Source organism: Garra rufa, chromosome 11 (genome assembly GCF_049309525.1).
Source record: "Garra rufa chromosome 11, GarRuf1.0, whole genome shotgun sequence".
Classification (NCBI taxonomy): Eukaryota; Metazoa; Chordata; class Actinopteri; order Cypriniformes; family Cyprinidae; genus Garra; species Garra rufa.
This window is the reverse complement of record NC_133371.1, coordinates 25,182,060-25,204,495: the sequence shown is the minus strand read 5'-3', so window position 1 is coordinate 25,204,495 and position 22,436 is coordinate 25,182,060. Positions and strand designations below refer to the sequence as shown.

The 22,436-nt window shown below is 38.4% G+C and overlaps 1 protein-coding gene across 1 annotated transcript in view; it reads left to right on the top strand.

Moving 5' to 3' along the window:
• The window catches only part of tspan18b (tetraspanin 18b), a 74,265-nt gene that overhangs the window by 33,574 nt on the left and 18,255 nt on the right, over positions 1 to 22,436 (top strand). Inside the window, exon 2 of the mRNA XM_073850744.1 lies at positions 1,517 to 1,594. Coding sequence (XP_073706845.1) covers positions 1,592 to 1,594 — 3 coding nt within the window. The 5' untranslated portion in view covers positions 1,517 to 1,591. The remainder of the gene's footprint in view (positions 1 to 1,516; positions 1,595 to 22,436) is intronic.

Sequence of the window (22,436 nt, the reverse complement as noted above, 5' to 3'; positions counted from 1 at the left end):
CTAATATAAACATGATCTGCACGTCTATCCGACGTCCAATGTTTAGTGGGATGACATAGACGAACCATTTGGGGTTTTCCAAAGAACCTTTCAGTGTACAGTTCTTAAAGGTTCACTAGAGTTTTTTCAAACACGCAGCGTTATTCTATGTGTTGACGTAATTTCAACTGAAAGAGGAAGACAGGGCAGGACATATCAAGCTTTCCCGCCCCCTTTTTTAAATAGCCAATAGCGTTATGTTTATATCACAGTTTGGGCCGGAGCCATTGAGCTCAGTAAAGCCGCATTCGACAGTGTATGTCCGCCACATTCTCATCCATACTGCTATAAAATATAGCACTAGACTTTTTCGCCTCAAAGGAAAGCATATTTACACGGTCTGAATTGTTCCCTATCGCCTATATAGTGCACTATGTGCCATTCACTGTACTGAGAACAAGTGACTGGTTGAGCCGCAGCTTCAGCATCTATTTATAGTGTAGGGGACAGGACGATTCGGATTCTAGAGAGCATTTGATTGGACATAATGTTTGATAAACTGAAGTGCAAGGTGATGTCATCAAAATCCTTGATCCATATTGGCGGAAGTTAGAGACTGTAAGTTTTAAATGCTTGTATGTTTAAATGTGAATTTTTCATTGTTTGGAAACACAATAGCTTATAGATATCCTTAAGGCTTACATGTTCATACTAAAAGCCAAAACTTCAATTTTGATTTCATGGGGACTTTAAAAGAACCAATTTAGTTTTAGTCTTTTTTTCTTTCTTCACTATAAAAACCTTTTGTGCATTAGAAAGCTTCCATGGATGTTAAAGTTTCTTTAACCATCAAAGAAAAGAGTGTGCCAGGAACATCTCAGTTTTAATTGGCTAGTAGCGTATTGCAACTGGGAGACACTTGTGGCAAAACAATAAGAATAGCAGAAAGTTAAAGCATTTAGGCTTGTTAGCTGCACACGGTTGGTGATCCTCTCCGACAGCGAGAATCGGCTACAGGTAATTAGCTAGGAATGCTGTTTCTAATAAATTATTCATGACCTCTGACACTAATCAAGATTAGTAGCACCGAGCATAACAGGCGAAATGCAATCAGTTTGGAGTCGAACAATAAAGAGCAATTAACCAAGCAACGCATCTGATAAGCAACGGCAGCCATTAATATTTCACCTGCTTCAGTCGCGGGTTTAGATTGATTAAAGCTAGTGTGATGCTCATTCTGTCCCAGTTCATTTCTTTACTCAAGCTGCAAAGTGAAAAATTCACGCACATGCTGTTTCAGAGTAGTGCCCCACAGGGAATGTCATCAATAATGAATCCTCAATCTCGTCGCACTCCAAGATTCGTACTTACTACCTGCCCAGTGCCAAGCTTTGCTCTGAGTCTTCAGTGTGGAGGAGTGCCGTTTTTCCTACATCTTTCATGTTTTATTGTGCTTTTGTAGATATGAGTTTGCTTTGCTGTTTGCTCGGTGTGATTAAATATGTGCCATGACCTCTGGTTGTGTTTCTTTTCACAGCTAATAAGAACAGACGGAGAGAGTGCAGAGGTGCAGCATCTTTTGACCTGAATCCTGAACTACATCAAAGAACTCATGGTAGGTGCTTTTGCTTATTAGCATAAACAGAGCATCTGTGTGTTCTTAAAGGGATAGTTCAGGCGAAAATTACCCTCATTCTGTTTTAAATTCGGTTATGCTGTTACTTTTTCTTTTTAGCAGTGTAAATTTACATTAATTCCAAATAGCCAACTTTGTTTGCGAAGGCTATTTTCACTTACTCCTCATACTATTGTTCAGATATTTCAGAAAAATACTTATATTTATACTTTGAAAAGCAACAGTATCTAGCATTGTGTAGCATAAATAGCTGCTTCCTAATTTTTCAGTGCAAAGTGCAGTCACATTAAAGGAGAAGTTCACTTCTAGAACAAAAAATAATAGATAATTTACTCACCCCCTCGTCATCCAAGATGTTCATGTCATTCTTTCTTCAGTCATAAAGAAATCGTTTTTTGAGGAAAACATTTCAGGATTTATCTTTATATAGTGGACTTCTATGGTGCCCGTGAGTTTGAACTTCTTAAATGCAGTTCAAATTCAGCTTCAAAGGGCTCTTCAAAGAAAAAAGGGTCGTTTATAGCGAAATGATTATTTTCTAAAAAAAAATTGACAATTTATATACTTTTTAACCTCAAATACTCATCCTGTCTAGCTCTGTGTGTGCTCTGTGTATTCCGGTTCAAGACAGTTAGGGTATGTTGAAAAACTCCCATCTCATTTTCTCATTTCCAACTTTAAAATCATCCTACATCGCTGCAGAAGTACCGACCCAGTGTTTACAAAGTGAACGTGCAAAGAAGATCAAACGCCTTTACAAAAAAAGGTAAAACAGCGATGTGGGACAATTTTGAAGTTGGAGGAGAAAATGAGATGGGAGTTTTTCCACATACCCTAACTGTATTGAACCGGAATACACAGAGTGCACTCAGAGCTAGACAAGACGAGCATTTAAGGTTAAAAAGTATAGAAACTGTAAGTTTTTTAGAAAATAACCAATCGTTTCACTAGATAAGACCCTTCTTCCTAGGCTGGGATCGTTTGAAGCTGCATTTAAGCTGTATTTTGTAAGTTCAAACTCTCGGGGACCATAGAAGTCCACTATATAAAGATAAATCCTGAAATGTTTTCCTCAAAAGACAAATTCTTTACGACTGAGAAAAGAAAGACATGAACATCTTGGATGACAAGGTGGTGTGTAAATTATCTGTAAATTTTTGTTCTGGAAGTGAACTTCTCTTTTAACACTATTTCTGTCAAAAAAAGCGATCAGTTTTTCCAGTTTAACAGCGTTGAAAATATTTAACGCAGGAGCAGAGCTAGAGTTGGCCACCTCATTCACAACTTTTGCTGCTTCTGTCTTTTTTCTTGACAAGAATTGTGTTTATTTAGACACAGAACATCTTTACGACCACATCAAACAGGAAACTCCAACTTAACATCAAATGAGCATGGAAACGGTCACGAGGGAACTTTTATAGAACAGTATATCCTGGGGCCTCATTTATAAAACTTTCTTATGCACTGATTTGATCTTAGAGTGTTCGTACGATCAAATCCACGTCAAAGTACAGATTTATAAAAACCGTCTTTGACGTGGAAAAGTACTTATCTCCACGTCAGATTCCAGCTTGGCGTACGACCGTTTCCTTGTGGTAATGCCTGGTATTGCAGATAGTTCAGCCCCACTATAATTTGATTTCTTGCGCTCCTTTTTACTTGCCATTGTCACAGAGTTTTTGCTTTAGGAATGAGCTCATTTTATATGTTAATTAATTAAGCAGGGGCGTTTCGACGGCGGAACATTCAGCTGCACACAATTCCACGATCATTTGTGATTTATAACCGAATGACTGGCGTTCGCATGGATTTCGTGTGTACGTTCGTTTCTCTGAATCGCTCTTACGATCAAATCAGAAAAGTTCTTAGATAAAATCAAGGATGGTTTCTACGCAAGTCTTTATAAATGAGGCCCCTGGTCAGATGAGATGTTGTCAGAAAAAAATTGCATATTACACAAATGCTGCTCTAACCTTTATCATATTAAAGCATGAATGAAACTACGATGCATGCGTTTCAGATCCGCTTCACGTTCAGGAGCGGCTGCTCTTAAAGTAATAGCAGCCGAATGACCTAATAACACAGCTGCTGTGATGTCTGTTATTCAAAGAACAAAAGAAAAAAATGGAAATCAATAACTTTTGTAGCTTTAAAGATTAACCTATATTTGTTTTAGAATTTAATGTTTAATAACTTTGTTCAATTTCTGTATATTTCCTACTTGCTGAAAGGGACAGTTGGATATTACATTTATTAAAATGGGTTTATGTAAAGATTGTTTTAAGTTCACTTAAATTAGTTGTTATTTTTTAAAGTCTAATGAATGGTACATTGATAGCTTTCAATTATACTGCAATGTTAAATGGCTATAGTCAATGGGTAAATGTTGAAAAGGAAAAAAGAACAATTCCCTAGAGACGTAGTGTTGTATCATTGATCCTCGCATTTAGTCATAAAAAAGATGCCATTAAACAAATATTAAAAATATACGGTCTTTATGTTGTTTCTACATTAATTTGAAGATTGATTGTGAAATTATTTTGCAATATAAAACCTTAAATGTTTTGTCAAAAGTGTAGCAATGTGTGAAGTCACTTTGAAACCAATCTTTGTTTTAGTCAGTGGCACAAATCCATGTAAGCAACTCGAACCTCGAAATCTGCATGGTGAAATCTTTTGCCCTAATGAAAAATTCCGGGTCACATGGATTCCTTTTGAAATGACTGAATTGTGCCATCAAACATCCATTGAACAACAGAACATGTGACTGCACCTTAACAAAAGGTTATGTTTTGAAGAATCTTCACAAGAAGAATCTCTTTGCCAGTGTAAAAATAAAATAAAATAAACCCTAAATGAAACAATAAATGTTGTCCATATAACTTGTGCAATAAATTCAAAGTCTTTTGAAATCACTCCATAGCTCTGTGTGAAGAAAAGACTTAAATTTAGCTTAGTATTCACAAAAAAATATTTCCAGTTCTCAACAGAACGGATTTCATTCTCCATTCTGTATATTCAAACTTGGTTGTCACGTTCGGCTACAACACAATGGCATTTGATGTCAAGGACGTCAAACCTGGTGCATTTTTAAATCTGAATGCAAATTCAGATAAGATTTCAGAGCTTTGGCTGAAGAGAACATTTTCTGAAAACTCGTTGCTTACACAAAGATGACATGTGACTTCAAAAGTCTCATTTGAACCACTTTTACAGTGGTTTTATATTGTCATTTTTAGAGTTTGACAGATATTGTCACATTTCTTTTATGTTAATTTTAAGGGACATTTCACTCAAAAAATGAAAATTCAGTCATTAATTACTCACCCTCACGTTGTTCCAAACTTGTAAGACCTTCGTTTATCTTCGGAGCACAAATTAAGGTATTTTTGATGAAATCCGAGAGCTTTTTGGCCCTAGACAGCAATATAATTACTACGTTCAAAGCCCAGAAAGGTAGTAAGAACATTATTAAAATAGTCCATGTGACATCAGTGGACACTTTAATTTTATGAAGCTACAAGAATACTTTTTGTGAGCAAAGAAGACAAAAATAACAACTTTATTTAACCATTTCCCAACTATCCCTTTAACTATTCCTCTAACCTTGTATTCTGCATTACATACATCATTTATTTATGTATATGAATGTCTTTCTCTTCACAGCTATGATAATCACAATCAATACCTTTTGCATTTTACCTGTGTAAATGGGATTTGCTCAATTCAGGGCAGTGATTTTGCTATACATATTAATTGGTTTGTGAATTCATCAATCAATACAACATTAATCCAGTCCCTGCAAGTCATTTTCACACAGTTCTCTTTTCATGCACCATATCCAGCAGAAAGCTTCATTAAAAAGGAAATGCTACACAAAAATGGACTGAGTGGAAATGCAGTCAAATCACTGTGTTGACAGTGTTGTTTGGCTGGTGTAGGGCTGTTGGTGCACAAAGCCATTGTGACACTGTCAACAGCAGGGAGGTGATTGTCTTATACTGAAGCGGCATCTATTATTTCTCTCTGTCATGGCTGGGAGCCGGTCTTTGTGAGGAACTGATTTGCATTAAAACTCAGAGCATTAAAATTCCACACACATACCAGCAATAACACATACGTGGTGCTCAAAGTTAAAGGTCCCGCTGACAGAGATGCATCAACCGCTTCGTTCGCCCCTGAAAGCCAAGTCTCAAATGCCAAATAAGCAGAATGCTATGTTGATGAAGATCGGTGGTTTGACTTTTATTTTTGCCCTTTATGCATTTGGTAAAGAAAGCATCTGCAAAGGTGGAAATGAAAATCAGCCATCCTGTAGATGGCACAGACAGTTTCTAAAGTTAAACGGATGGTGCTTTATAACAGATGGTAACTCTTCATAATAATCATCTCTATGCCATCCATCTATAACAATGATGGAGATTGGAGCTCTCAAGTGGCCACTTCAAACAGGGAGACCGAAGCTGTGTAATGGCGTCTGTAATTTCTGAATTTTCACATCAATATTTTCACATTAATCATGTGGGGCTCGTTCACACTGTACCTCAAAATGAAGGCGCTCAATACATATTTGATATTGTTAATTTCCACTTCATTTCGGATTCTCTCAGATCCATGTAGCGTGAAAAGCAAGGGGATGCTGGGATAGGACGCCTCCTTAAGAACAATGTACAGTTAATTATAAACCATAACATGTTTAAAAAATGAATGATGAATGATTCATCATCCACATTATTATTATTATTATTATTATTGAACTAAATGGAAATATTTGCTAATGTAGTTGTTGCAAATCATTGAAACGCATGTGTCACGTACTTTCCAAAAATTGCTAGGTTAAAAACAACCCAACTTGGGTTATTTTGAGCTGGTCGAGTTCAGCGTTTTTACCCAATATGCTGGGTTGTTTTACTTGGTTCAACTGTTGTTTAAAAAAAATATTATATTGCTGGCTCAAAATAGGCTGGAAATCACACTCAGAATTATAGAGGCAACAGCCATAATCAAAAGATGAACATTTATTATTAAGCAAGAACACCCATGGACAAAAATATAAGACAAATTAATTTTATTTGGGTGAATACAATAGAGTTTACAATATATTCAAACTCGTTTAACAAGCATTTGAGAAATAAAAAATGGAACATTTAAAAGTAGCATTTTAATGTAAGTGTATTTAACTGTTCTCTATCACTTTTCATCAAAATTGTGCTAATTTTCATTCCGGTATGTTGCCAAAATCTGAGCCGGTGATGGGCTGCTGTTTTCATTGGGGGAAGTACGAACCTCAGAACGCCTCGTGTTTCACTCATAGCTGTAAGATGCCATAACTGACTTGATAACCTGCCCATAAACAAACTACTTATTTTAACATCAAATTAAATTAAATTCAGTATTATAACGATTAAAATCGGTTTATGTTATTCAAGGGAAAAGGAGTTTCCATCATGCAAAACGACCGCTGCTGGCGCAGATGACTGACATCTCGTCCTTGTATGTTGCATTGCGTAAAATAATATAATTTACAGCACAGTAAAGACTATATAAATGAAACAACATGTATACAAACTTTTATTTCAGTAAAGAAGCTGAGAGCTGCTCTGTGCTTTGATTTCATCTGAGACAGGCTTAACCCAGCGGTTGTGTAGAAAAAAATAACCCAATATTTAATAACCCTACCTGGTAGCAGTGTTGGGGGTAATATGTTACAATTAATGTGAGTTACTTAATCAGATAACTTTTTTCAAGTAATTAGTAAAGTAACGCATTACTTTTAAATTTACAAGAAAATATCTAAGTTACTTTTTTCTTTTTAAATAAGCATTTTTCCATTTATGGATTGACAGCTCTCCTGTTTCTGTGTTGAGAAAAGGCAATCATGAGCTTATTAATTACCAAAAACTTTTTTTTTTCTTATTAAAAATATATAAGCATACCCAGTCCAGGTACCAAAAGTAATGCAATAGTAACACAAAAGTAATCTAATGCAGTCCGTGCCGATAGCCCTTTGGGCAAGTGGCGACATGTAGTGCTGGTGCGTTATGGGCGTCCCGACTTCGAATCCCAGCTTAAGGACCATTCTACACTATCCTATCATCATAAAGACAAAAAACCCAAAATAAAAGTTTATATTTACATACTATAGGTGTGTGTACTGTGTATATTTATTATGCATATATAAATTTATACAACAGTTCGTTCTGGTTCTCAAATCTGGTTGGTTGAGAACCGTGAGATATTCTACTGGTATTGTTACAGGAACACCCTTTCACAATTTTGTATCACTCCGCGTGTTCTAGCTGGGACCGTTTTTTTTTTTTTCGAGTGTCATGGCGGACCTCCAAATCTCGTTTCTTTTTATAAATATTACTCTTTTTGTGTCACGGAATGTCGTTTTAAGCGGTTTTCAGGCGAGAATGTACTTGTTTATATTGCAAATATGCAGTTTGTTAGTAAAGGTAACGTCTATTTGAAAATTTGCTTCGTCATTTTGGGCTCGTTTTGAGAAGCAATTAAATGGGTTTTGTTGTGAACACATGGCAACCCTAACATTATATAGTATATTTTAAAGAAGTAAAATATATTTTTTATGTAAATATATATATACATAAAATGTTTTTAAATATGTACATGACTGTATTTGTGTGTGTGCGTGTGTGTGTGTATATATACACACACACACACACAGTACACAGATAGTATATAAACATAAACTTTTATTTTGAATGCGATTAATTGCGATTAATCATTTGACAGCCCTACTTTCCATAAAAATTTACTAAGTAATGTGATTCAGTGTTGTTTTCGTCAACGATGACGATGACGAAATCATTTCGTTGACGCCACTTTTTTTCATGACGATAACGAGACGATGACGAGATAGAAATGGCTCGTTGATGACTAAAACATGACGAGACGTGTGTGAGTTTTCGTTGATGAGACGAGAATAGACGAAAATGTTAGTGGGTGGTCCGTCAGACGTTTAAAATGCATGACATTTCCGCTTATTGTGCATGCCAATCAAAACTTAAAACGTATCTGCCGCTATGGCAAGCCGTTTTAGCATTAAATACTCTTTGCCATACTAGTATGGCAAGCCGTTTTAGCATTCCATCCTTGTTTGTCTTTTATGTTCTAAAACATTCCTTCATTATTGTAATTATTGGTGAAAATAGTCGATCCGGAAGCTCACATTGTGTTGAACTATAGATATGCTATTTTCAGAACTTATAAGTTACACTACCCAACAGCAAAATACTTACTGACCTACATTAATTTGTTAAAAGACTACTTTTTTCCCATTTTTGACTAAAACTAGACTAAAACCTTTTTGACTTTTCGTCGACTAAAACTAGACTAAAACCTTTTTGACTTTTCGTCGACTAAAATTGGACTAAAACTATCACATTTAGAAGTGACTAAAATTTGACTAAAACTAAGAAGCATTTTAGTCCAAAAGACTAAGACTAAGACTAAATCTAAGATGGTTGTCAAAAACAACACTGATGTGATTAGATTACTAGAAGTAAGACAATATTGTAATGCATTACTTTTAAAAGTAACTTTCTCCAACACTGATAATAACCCAGCTATTTCAGCTCTCATCAGATTTTTAAATGTATTGAATACTTTTTTCCTTTTTTGAAAATGTTTTACTAAAAACCATACATTAATTAGAAATCTCAATCAGCTCTTAAAAAAAAAACTATTCAGATTATATACATTTCACAAATGTGACCCTGGATCATAAAACTAGTCATAAGGGTAATTTTTTGTAAATTTGTACAGAGGTTTATACAATAGCAGACTGCATAATCTTTCCATTTATATATGTTTGTTAGGTTTGTTAGGATAGGACAATATTTGGCCAAGATACAACTATTTGAAAATATGGAAACTGGAGGGTGCAAAAAAATTGAGAAAATTGCCTTTAAAGTTGTCCAAATGAAGTTCTTAGCAATGCATATTACTAATCAAAAGTTTTGATATATTTACAGTAGGACATTTACAAAATATCTTTATGGAACATGATCTTAATATTTTAATAATTTTTGGCATCATAGAAAAATCAATAATTTTGACCTATACAAAATATTGTTGGCTATTGCTACAAATATACCCGTGCTACTTAAGACTGGTTTTGTGGTCCAGAGTCATAAATGATGTTTAAATTACATGTCAAACTTGAAATATTCTATGAATGTTTGTGTGTGTGTGTGTGTGGTTCATGTATACCCAATATCCATGGCAATATCCAAAATCCTTGTCCTTGTGGGGACATTTTTAGGTCCCGATGAAGAAACAAGCGTTGTGGTCCAGGGTCACATATGATCAAGTGGAAAATTAAATGTGGGGGCAACATCTTACCCCATTTTACCCCACATTTCTTATATGTAGATCAGTGGATTTAAAATCGAACAAGATATTTTTACCCTTTTAGTTGTGTAATGGGCGTACCCTGGAGACTTTGGGAGCTTTTTCCTATTTAGGACATCTTTCAACATAAGGCTGTCAGAAAAATGAACAATCTGTTCTGTGAGCTCTTTGTCACTAGAGAAGCACATGATTTGAGTTAATATCTTTACTGTGGCACAGACTCTTCAGAAATGTAATGTTGCTTGCAGGAATGCATCTTTCCAATTGAGTAATTGTACATCACCATACTCCAAGCCCTAATGCATACCAAGACTAAATTCCCATGCATTTTCTAATAACTGTATCACTGTCATCTTCTGTCTGCGTTTATGTTTATGACTGTCATCACTGAACATATGCACTAAGGGACTGATTCAACATGGTGCGTCAACAAACTCCATATTTCACGGCAGACCAGAGGTCCTCCTCCAGATGGCATGTTTGACAGGCCTGTGAGTGATCACTCATTAGACAAACGCTAGTCCAAGCTGTGCTCCATCTGCAGAAGGCTGCTGCTTTCCGTGTTTGCTCTGACAGGAACTGGTGTTAAGTGGATACGCCAGACACCCGTCTAGAAACAAAGGGCTGTCCATCTATCCCAACCCCCACCAATTTAACTTAAACTGTAGAAGCCAAGCCATCATAAAAATATGTTGAAATCCCTCCCTTTTGCTTTATGGTTCCATACTTATCTTCTTGGCAAAAATACATTTTCCTGTTTCCAACAACAGCCAAGATGTAAGACATGAACTTCAGAGCTCAAATGTGGGGGAGTAGACTGTTTGAACTTCACGTTCTTGAGATTATGTGACGTTTGGAAAGAGGTAAGAAGGAGGGGAGAAGATATTTGCCCTGTAGGACTTGTGGACTTTTAATTATTTTGCGTTGACATGCCGAACACAGTGTTTGTGGTCCAACTGTCCATGTGTGTTTCTCCCTTCACATAACAATTCGGCACTAATGCAAACCTCACTGTTTAGGTCAGGTCATCCTGACCGCAGATGTTTGCGGGAAACAAACTGACCTCCACTAAATCACTAGGACCCGTTCAGACTGACAGCGATTAAATAGTTTCAAGTCGGCAAGTTCATACTGTTGGTTGCTGGAAGCCATTTTTTGATTGGTTGCTGTATAAGTTGGTGAATCACTACGTTCTCACATAGCTTATTTGCATGCCATTGAAATTGTATTGCTGTTGTGAAATGTTTTAGTTCTGTATTTCTGTGCTGGTTATCATTACTGTATCTTTAGCCTACTGATGAGGACAGAGATCCATTGTTGTTTTGGAAAATGCTTTCTTCCATTTTATTTGCGGTTTTGAGGTTCAGAGTTCCCTAAATGGAAATTCATTCACTTTTGGACATTCTTGTATTAGATTCTTATGCAATGTGGAATGTTTTTGATTTACCAAGCAAATGCTTGTGCAACTGCTCTTTCAAGACCAAAAATATTACGTTATCCTTAAAGGGTAACATGTGTAAGAACACCAAATTGTTTTATAAATACGTCACTTGGCAGATTTAATAATTTCGAGAAAGTGTTACCTAAATAACCAATTACACGGTACAATTGACTTAAGGTTTGATTTAATAAAAAAGGGAAAGTCCAGTGCTTTGGGAAATCCCTATTGTACTAATGAACTAGTGTTGATGTGATCCACACTGTTGAAAGACAGTAAGAGACTGTAAAGACAAAGGAGAAGGACTTCAACCGATCAATGTCTTATCGATCTTGCTGAGCAAGCGATCTTCTCCATCTGGGATTGATGACTTCACCAAGTATATAGGTCGTAGGAGCATTTAAACTGCGTTTTTATATCTAACAGCAAGGAATTTTTCTCAGTTAGTATGTGTGTGTGAAGTTATTAGGTTTTGTATCGACCTCATTCAGCATTTCAGTAGTAAATTCATTATATTGAATAGCTTGGCAGTCATAATTCATACAGGAAGTTGCAGGTTGACAATTTTCTATAGATTTCCTCTTTAATTTTCTTCACTTGACCAGCACTGACCATTTCCCAGAGTCCACTGGGTTTCTCTCCTTAGTGAATGCGGCATTCATTGACCTACTGACAAAGATGAAGTGGCTTTCTTCATCTGAAACCTGCACCTGCATCTTAAAAATTATCTCTGTAATGAACTCCATTTCTCACTACATAACAGTTTAAAAAAGCTTATTACACACAATCTCACATGAGGTGAGATGTTCAATAACCAGTTCAATTGTAAATGTAGTGCACTTGAATGCTAATTATTATTGTTATACAACAGTCTTGAATCAGTCCAACAGCACTGGGACTATTCACATTTGTATTGCTCTACTTGTTTCTGTTAATGTGTTTGAGATGGACCAGCAAAATGTGTATTAGTGGCAGGGATTTTACAGTGATACTTTCTGAGTGTTATTTCAATATGCCAGTAAGTAACAGTAGGTAACAAGAGATTGTGTTTATGAGAAAGTCAATCATTCAGCCGGTTTGTTCAAAACACTCATTCATTGAGCTATTCAAAGTCTTTATGAATGAGTCATTGCATTGTTCCTTCAACCAACCAGTTTGTTTAACCCTTAAAGACCTAGAACATTTTTGGGGCACCTGAGGCACCTGTATATTTCTGTTTTTTCAGACCTATTCTAGCAGTCAGCATCAATTGTCATATATCATTATAAACATAAGAACTTGAACTTTATGTCTAGCTAATTTAAAATTACAAATTTCCTTTTGTTTTCTCTAAAAATTAGTGAATTTCCAGAATTTTAGGAAAAAACGCTACCAACAATTGGGTGTTTTTTACTGTGTACTCAAACAAAAACTTCTGAAGTTTGGATTTTTTTCTTTAAAAATTTGTATTTAGGTGTTTTACACTTCCAAATAAAATTCTGTCTATATATAACATTCCCCAAGCAAGTTATAGCCAATTATTACAATATTATTTAGGCGCTTTTCAGTGAAAAACAGGCCCATTTCGTTTATTGACAATATAGATCTGTCCAAAAACGTTTCAGGAGTAAAGTCATCGCAGAAACAGTGTTAAATAATAGCAAAACACAGTAAAAATAATTTACTTTTTCAGATAAATATATTCTTAATCCAAAAGATGAACAATAAACACAAATAGTGTAGAAAGTAGCACAAGAAAAATTGCACAAATTGTCTTGTGCAACAAAAAAATAAACAATCCAAATTATTCACAAACTACACACAAAATGAGAGAGAAATATACAGAGTGCAACCGAAAAAATAGTACAATAATAATCTTTAAAAACTATATAATAATTAGTCACATAATATAACAACCAAATAGATGGATCTGCTGGCTGTAGTCTGCGTCGGAATCTATTTTACCGGGACATCGCCTAGTGACCGAAAACCCACATTCCAGTGCTTTATCCGATATCTACTGCTGTTTCATCCTTGTTTTTGGTTTGCTTTACGTCAAAGGGCTCTGTCGTGAGTATTTCTGTACATTTTCAAAGAAAATTGCTGTCATGCAAATGTGTTATTTTGCGTTTGTTTTCATGCACGCAAGACGCACTTTGCTTTCACTTTGCGTCTGTTCAGATCTGCAAAGAAACATACTAATCGGTGGTTCAAAAGACCAAAACCTATGTTTATTGGTTGAATAGATGACAGTTTGAACCAATCGGGGCACAGGGGTGGGACTAAGCATCAACAATCGTTCCTGTTTGGCTCAGAGGACCAAAACGTATTGATTTCATCTGACGAATCAGTGCTGAGGAAATGTGATGACGTAATCACGCTTACCACGGAGCCTCTGAATATGCAAATGAGACAAATGCGATATCACTGAAAAGAGTAGACTCTGTACTTTACGAGACTTTTTAAAGCATTCAAATTGGATTAGCGGTTCAAAAGTTATTAAACATTTAAGAACAATAGTTATTTTTAGCCGCCGGCGGCTGTCTCGGTCTTTGAGGGTTAAAACACTGACTAAAGTTCAAAGTATACCTCATTTTGTATTGTAGTGATTGTTTTTATGAGAAAGTTTTGAGTCTTGAGTCATTCATTCAGCAGATTTGTTCAAAATGCTGATTCATTAAGGAATTAAAACAAGTCTTTATGACTATTTATGAGCATGAGTCATCGAATCATTCCCTCAACCAACCAGTTCATTCGAAAACACTGACTAAAGCCTAAAGTATACTTCTTTTTTGGACATGTATGCTTTCATATGTGTTATCATTTTCTTCTTTTTTGCTCTGGGAGTCTATGGCAGCCCATAGAACCGCTTGCTGGAAAGTTATGAAATTTGGCACACAGATAGAGGACAGTCTCAGTATTAGCCATATTAAATTTAGAGTCTCTAACTTAAACTCTGTAGCACCACCAAAAGGCCAAATTTGCACTCATAAAGCCAAATTCTTTTTTTCTCTGATTCTTTGGTTCATGCCGCCAAGTCGAATGCATAGGAAAATTTACATTTTTAGGGGTCAAGATTTTTTACAATTTGCGACTTTCCCAAACTCATTCTAGATGGTTTGTCCGATTTTCAGAATTGGCTTAGATCATGTTCAGTGCGGAACAAATGTTATCAAAAGGTTTTATTTGATATACAAAATGTTTTTTGTAAAGCGTGTTTTTGTAAGGCCGTATCTCCGCAATGCTAGCGGATTCAGACCAAACTTGGTACGTGTTATACCAAGCATGACCTGAGGGCAGATGAGCAGTTTTGGCACAGTGCCACCTACTAGTCAAAAGTCATAAAAATTTTACATTTTGGTTTATAATTTTAGAGCAGTATTACCAAAAATCATAAAAGTGATCTTGTTACTTTCGGAGCATACTGAATCAAACGATACCAAATTTTCCTATTTCATCCATTCTGAGCATGGCCCATTTCAAATTTTGTAGTAAAATGCTGTATTTCTCAAACCATTAAGCTCATTGTTATGAATCGTATAAAACCGCTTGCAGGAAAGTTATGAAATTTGGCACACAGATAAAAAAACAGTCTCATTATTAACCACAACAAATTTGGAGTCTCTAACTTAAACTTTATAGTGCCTAGAGACATTGCATGAGACAACTTCAAACTGAACTACACAGTGTTAAGTAAATGCATCAGAATGTTATGATAGACCCAGAGCTGTTTAGTTTTGAATTTCAATATCTCTGGATTGGCCCAGTCACAGTGTGGATGTTTCATGTCAGTATGTTCTGAACTTGTACGTGCTTATACCGGTAATCTCGTTCTACGTTCATACAGAGCAGATTACTGGTAATATTACAACTTCTTTTACAACTGTCAAGAGATCATGTGTGAACAAGACCTTTTCAAAAATACTGGTATATTTGTTCCGTCAATTTACCTATATTTTTGAAAAGGTCCTGGTTACTCATGAAAGGACTGACAGTTGTAAGAGAAGTTGTAATATTGCCAGTAAATTACCAGTAATCTGCTTTCACACATAGAGTAAAGACTGAAGACTGAATGGCAGCAACACAACTTTGGCTGAATTACATTCATACTATATAGAACATACTTTTTTAATGACTTATTTAAAAGAAGTACCTACTCATATAGTATACGCTTTCAAATGTGTCCTTGGTCATTGAATCATTGATTCAACCAATTCATTCATAAATGCCTATTCATTCAGAAACTGTGTTTCTCAAAGGCACTTTGTTTGGCTCTGCAGTGGCTAAGCAAAAACAGACTAAGTAACCAGCAATATTGTGCTTCTAATGTAAGTTGCACAATACTAACATCTGATTTATTGATTTTTTTTATATATAAAAGCAACAGTGTACTTGCAATCACCCTTTTTTTCTCTGAATAACATCAAGTCATATTTCTAGTTTCACTGAAGGCTTTCTCTAAATATCTAAATCGGTTCATTGTTCTTGAGTCAGCTGGTCAAATGAATGAGCTTTGGCACTGCATGCCTTTGTGTCCAATTCAACATATAAATTCTCCTTCAGACAGAGGACAAGGAATCCATTGGTTCTTATCACTTGTCTTATCCAAATGATCACTGACGAACCACTAAAAGCTTTAGGCTCATTATAGGCTGAAGTTTTCATTAATTATACAGCCAGTTAGTCATTACTGTGTTCCCTGATACATAAGAGGTACCTGCCCTCCTTATGAACATGCTCCAACTGCTTTAACTTATGCAGACTTCAAAGTTGAGAATCATGTGACTTATTCAGCCCTAATTGGAGGTTCATTAAGGGACTATATATGCCTGCTGGGTAGACTATGCTGTCATAGCCCTTCCCCTAACCCCGCTAGAATGTTTTCCAGTTTCACATGTATTATAAAAACATCTACGTGGAAAATTAGATTTGCTGAATTTTTTTGAAAACGGAGCACTATTGATGTACGCACACACTCACACAGACATATCTGTCACTAGCTGTTCAAGCTGTGCATTGAAAAGAACAATTAGGAGTCATCTGATTCACTGAGGGTGAAGAAGTTCAGTGCTCTTGTGAATCCTCTGTTTCATGCTATATTGCTCTTTATGTATGCAAGCTCATGGCTGGTGGGGGAAGGCTGACCAGCACACAGTGTCCTTGTCCTTCAGCTAATGATCGTGTCCCAGTTAGCAAGGTAAGAATGACTAAAGCAGACAGTGGATTAATCACGGTAAAAGTGTCAACTTCAAGGAGAGTCTCTTCAACCTGTTTGTTTAAAAAAGTGTGGTTTTCAAAAGAAAGACCTCAGGGAGAATGAGTGACTTTTAGCTTGCGAACTCGGTTTTTCTTTTTCCGAAGGATATGCAAGTAGTAATTGCCTTTGTAGAATTCTCAGCTAATGTGCTAGGGTATTGTGGTTGTTGCTCTGTGGTTTCTAGGGTGTTCTGGGTGGTTTCTAGTTTCTAGTGCTCACTGCCTTATGAAGAACTACAAATTCACCATTCTGACATTGACATACAACATTCACACAATGCATGTTTTTTATTTGTGTGTGTGTTTTTGATTTGCATCTTCATTTTTATAATTTTGTCCTTTCCCTTGATTTAAAGACTGAAATGCAAGGGTTTATGACAGGAGTTCTCAACTCTGGCCCTCGAGGTCCATTTTCCTGCAGAGTTTAGCTCCAACCCTAATCAAACACACATGAACAAGCTAATCAAGCTCTTCATCATTACTAGAAAGTTACAGGCAGGTGAGTTTGATCAAGGTTGGAGGTAAACTCTGCAGGAAAGTGGACCTTGAGGGCCAGAGTTGAGAACCTCTGGTTTATGATTTTCTAAAGCAGGGTTCCCCAAATCTTACCCTGGAGGTCCAATGCGCTGCAGAGTTTAGCTCCAACCCTGATCACACTCACCTACCTGTTATTGTCACGGAGAGAAGGAGGAGATCTGGGTCCAAATGCAGGAAAGGAGTTTTAATATAAATAAACAAACAAAACACAAACAAAAGGCCAACACGGCACAACACAATTTGAAACAATACAAAATAAACAGAACAGGGAACACTATCAAGAGCCAGGGTTCAGGAACACAGAGACAGACTTACGAAGACAATGCAGACAGGATGATGAGTGGGAAATTAGAGTTCTTATAGTCTGAGTGATTGAGAACAGATGATGAGTGCTAATGACAAAGACAGGTGTGAACGATCAGGGAAGTGCAGTGTAAGGGAAGGGAAACAGCGCTCTCAGGTGGTTGAGGGAAACCCCACAGCCCAGATCATGACAGTACCCCCTCCCTACGGAACGGCTCCCAGACGTTCCATAAGTCTGGAGGGAGGAGGAACGGGGGAAGGCGAATCAGGGGGAGGGATGGCGGGCCAGGCCCGTGCAGCGGAGTCACGTGAGCGGACCTCGCCGCCAGAGGAACACGAGCTGGCCTCGCCGCCAGAGGAACGTCAGCGGATGCCGCCGCCTGAGGAACGTGAGCTAGCCTCGCCACCAGAGGAGCGTCAGCGGACGCCGCCGCCAGAGGAACGTGAGCTGGCCTCGCCACCAGAGGAACGTGAGCTGGCCTCGCCGCCAGAGGAACGTGAGCTGGCCTCGCCGCCAGAGGAACGTGAGCTGGCCTCGGCGCCAGAGGAACGTCAGCGGACGCCGCCGCCTGAGGAACGCGAGCTGGCCTCGCCGCCAGAGGAACGTCAGCGGACGCCGCCACCAGAGGAACGTGAGCTGGCCTCGCCGCCAGAGGAACGTCAGCGGACGCCGCCGCCTGAGGAACGCGAGCTGGCCTCGCCACCAGAGGAACGCGAGCTGGCCTCGCCGCCAGAGGAACGCGAGCTGACCTCGCCGCCAGAGGAACGTGAGCTGGCCTCGCCGCCAGAGGAACGTCAGCGGACGCCGCCACCTGAGGAACGCGAGCTGGCCTCGCCGCCAGAGGAATGTCAGCGGACGCCACCGCATCAGCAACAGAGAGAGCGGACGCCGTCACCTCGGGCATAGAGTGAGCAGTAACTGCCTCGTCAGTAACGGAGCCAGCGGTCACTGCCGCGTCAGGAACGGAGACAGCGGTCGCCGCCGCATCAGGAATAGAGATAGCGGTCGCCGCCGCGTCAGGGACGGAGATAGCGGTCGCCGCCGCGTCAGGAACGGAGATAGCGTTCGCCGCCGCGTCAGGAACGGAGATAGCGGTCGCCGCCGCGTCAGGAACGGAGATAGCGGTCGCCGCCGCGTCAGGAACGGAGATAGCGGTCGCCGCCGCTTTGGGAACAGAGATAGCGGTCGCCGCCGCTTCGGGAACAGAGATAGTCACTGCCGCTTCGGGGATCGAGGCAGCGGACGCCGCCGTCTTCCCGCGGAAGAGCGTCTCCGCCCTCGCCGCAAAGTAGGGGCGCATCTGCGCAGCCTCGGCCCTATAGGCGTCCATCTGCGCCAGACAGGCGTAGAGGAACTCGAAGCGAGCGCCCGACGCCGCCTCAAAAGGACATCTCCCCTGTCTCGGGAACAGAGTGGGTGGTCGCCGCCCCCAAGCGGGGGGACGCCGCCTTCCTTGAAAAAAATCTTCCCCGCTGGACCCATCTGTGCTGTCTGATTTCTGTCACGGAGAGAAGGAGGAGATCTGGGTCCAAATGCAGGGAAGGAGTTTTAATATAAATAAACAAACAAAACACAAACAAAAGGCCAACACGGCACAACACAACTTGAAACAATACAAAATAAACAGAACAGGGAACACGATCAAGAGCCAGGGTTCAGGAACACAGAGACAGACTTACGAAGACAATGCAGACAGGATGATGAGTGGGAAATTAGAGTTCTTATAGTCTGAGTGATTGAGAACAGGTGTGGGATGATGAGTGCTAATGACAAAGACAGGTGTGAACGATCAGGGAAGTGCAGTGTAAGGGAAGGGAAACAGCGCTCTCAGGTGGCTGAGGGAAACCCCACAGCCCAGATCATGACAGTTATTCTCTAATGATCCTGAAGACCTTGATTAGCATGCTCAGGTGTGTTTGATTAGGGTAAGAGCTAAACTCTGCAGGAAAATGGATCTCGAGGATTTGAGGATCCCTGTTCTTGTTAAAACTGCATTAAAACTACAATAAAAGTTACTATAAACACTGGTGTTGTTTCAAAACAACTTTACTACCTAAACAATATGTAGTTCTATTATAATATCAGAATTTTCCAAAATGATTTAATCTGCTGATTCCAGTACATTTTTAGGAAACCCTGGGTATTAAAACTTCTATAGCTTAATATAATGTAATGTAATGAAATTTGTAGTAGAAAACCCATGAAAGATTTACGCCACACACACAAAAAAAATCACATTGTTTATGCATATTTTGGACTATGGGGGGTGCCATTATTTCAATGACATGAAATGGTTGCACTCGGTGAGCTACTGCCGCTACCTGTTGACCACAGCTACTGAAGAGCTTACAGGTGGCGATAGATATAAGTGTAATTTTAAACCTAATGCAGTACCATCGATTTTTCCTAAAAAGGAGTCTAAATGCCCCTGGATATCGAATGAAATCCACACTGAGAAACTCTGGCTGCGGCGTCATGACAAGCATCAGCATGTTTACATCCTGCCAGGATGGCATTTAGCATTTCTTGTCTCTGCCGTTTGTAATTTCATTCAGTAGCTGTGGTCTACTAAAAGCCTCAAAGGCATCAGGGCTGAAGTGGAAAGAACAAAGACGTAAGTCTTTAGGAAGTTTTATTCATCCACAGGCATCTTCCCATTCTTTTCTCCACTTCTTATCACTAGGAAAGCAGTGAAGACTTACACCGCTTCTCTCGTTGCCCTTTGTCTAAAAATTACAACCAAAAGCTGCACAATGTGGCATCGTATCAGTATTTTATTTTCTGAATTTGTGTATTCCAAGATGTTTTCTGTGACTAGTCCAACCATGTCATGTCATTGATTGAAATAATGGCAGCCCCCACAGTCAAAAAAATATGTATAAAACGATGTGGATTTTTTAAGTAATGTAAATCTTTCATGTGCTTTCTACTACATATTTCAGTAAAAGTCATCATTTACATTATATTCAAGCCATAATCTACCAACATCTGCGCATATATTGCATATATATTCATAAGTAGTAGACCTCAAAATTATTGTAATATGCTATTTTCTTTCAGAAAATATTCTTAGCAGAGAGAGAAGATCTGATTTGCATAAGTATTCAATCTCTGTATCACAGAAGTGTGAAGTTTACACAGAATGAAGACAAAAATATTGTTGGCACAAAAACTGATTTGCATAAGCATTCAATCTCTGTATTGCACAAATGCGAAGTTAACACGGGTAAAAAAAACAATTGCACTAATGAGCGCCTTACAATTGACCTCTACTTGTGAATCGTTACAGTAACTACCGCATTTCCTGGATAGAAACCCTGCAGTGAAGGGATCATTACTGAAGTTGTGAATCTAAAACACATTTATGGCAATTATTCCCATCCAAATGTAAGGTTCTTATCTATATTTTTGCTGTTCATTTTGAAATGGTATGTCTGTGGTTTTTCACAGTCATTACGCAAACAGAAAGTTTTAACTGAAATTACTTTCCCTCTAGATTGTAGGTCAGTAAAACAAAAATAGAAGATTTTGTGATGTTAGCAGTTGAATAGCAGTGAATATATAGCACCAAGAGTGTTGTATGGGTTTAGTTTTGTTTGAAAGTGGGGGTAGGGTGTGTTTGTTTCTTTCTGTGGGTGCTGGCTGTGTACGTGTCAGCTAATGTCTGTCTCTTTCATATACACACATGCTGTTGATCTGGCCTCACTTTTGCTTTGCTTCAGATATTTCGGCACTTTTGATGAATGTGTTTCTGCTTTTGTTGTGTGTGAGACTACAAAGACGTTTCTTGGAACTTAAAAAACACACTGCGCTTTTGGTCTTATAATCAGAGACCCCAGGCTTTGGAATAATGAGCGAAACACAAATCAGTTTTGTTGGATTTGCGTGTTTCACCACTGAAGCTCTTTGGACTGTGCAAATGTGCTGCAACGAGCATGTAGTTTCACTGCAGACCATCCTGTTACATGTAGCTATGTGTATTTGATTGATGATGACTGCAGTGCTGTGGGAGTCTTGGGAAAAATTCCCTGTTTATTCTGCACTTTCTCCAGAGCCAGCTCCGATCCGCAGGCAGTTTGATTTATACTGGGATCCAAGATGCTATACACCAGTGCGCTCCAACTGGGAGTGTGTGTTGGTCTCCTGCACTCAGCAAGCTAAGCATCATGCTGAAGTTTTACACAAATCCAGAGAAACGCCTTCTCAGATGTGGATCCAAATTTTGCAAGCCCACTTTTATAACCATTCTCAGCCTACGCTCCCACGTCCAGCTGCTAATGGCTTTACCGACCTGCAGAGAACATATCGAATTATACAAGAGAGGTCATCAGATGCTGCTAATGAAAGCTTTAATCTATGCAACCCTAATTAAAACCCCCTGGTTTGGCCTTTATTAAGAATGAGGGTAATTAAAACACTAATTGCCCTGAGGGTGCTATAAGCACACGTTTGATACTTGGGCCCTCCATTTAATTGAAAGGATTCATTAAACACAGGCTGCATCCCGGTCTATTTATTTGGGCAGTGATAGATTGTAAGATCATCATTATTTCCCAAAATCATTATTCTGTATGAGAGCAACAAGGTTTGCCACATCAGGGCTTTGAAAACTTTTTGAATTTGAAGATCAGGGTAAATTTAACTTATTTTGTCTCCTGGGGAACATGTAGGTATCTTCTTTAGCTTCTGAAGGGCAGTACTAATTGAAAAAAAATATTATATTTAGACAAAAAAAAAAAAAAATACACATCTTCATTCTGTTCAAAAGTTTTCACCCCCTGCTCTTAATCCATCGTTTTTCCTTTTGGAGCATCAGTGAGTGTTTGAACCTTTTGAGTAGTTACATGTGAGTCCCTCAGTTGTTCTCAGTGTGACAACTATATATTTTTATGTTTAAAGACTTATGATTGATGATAAAGACATATGATTTT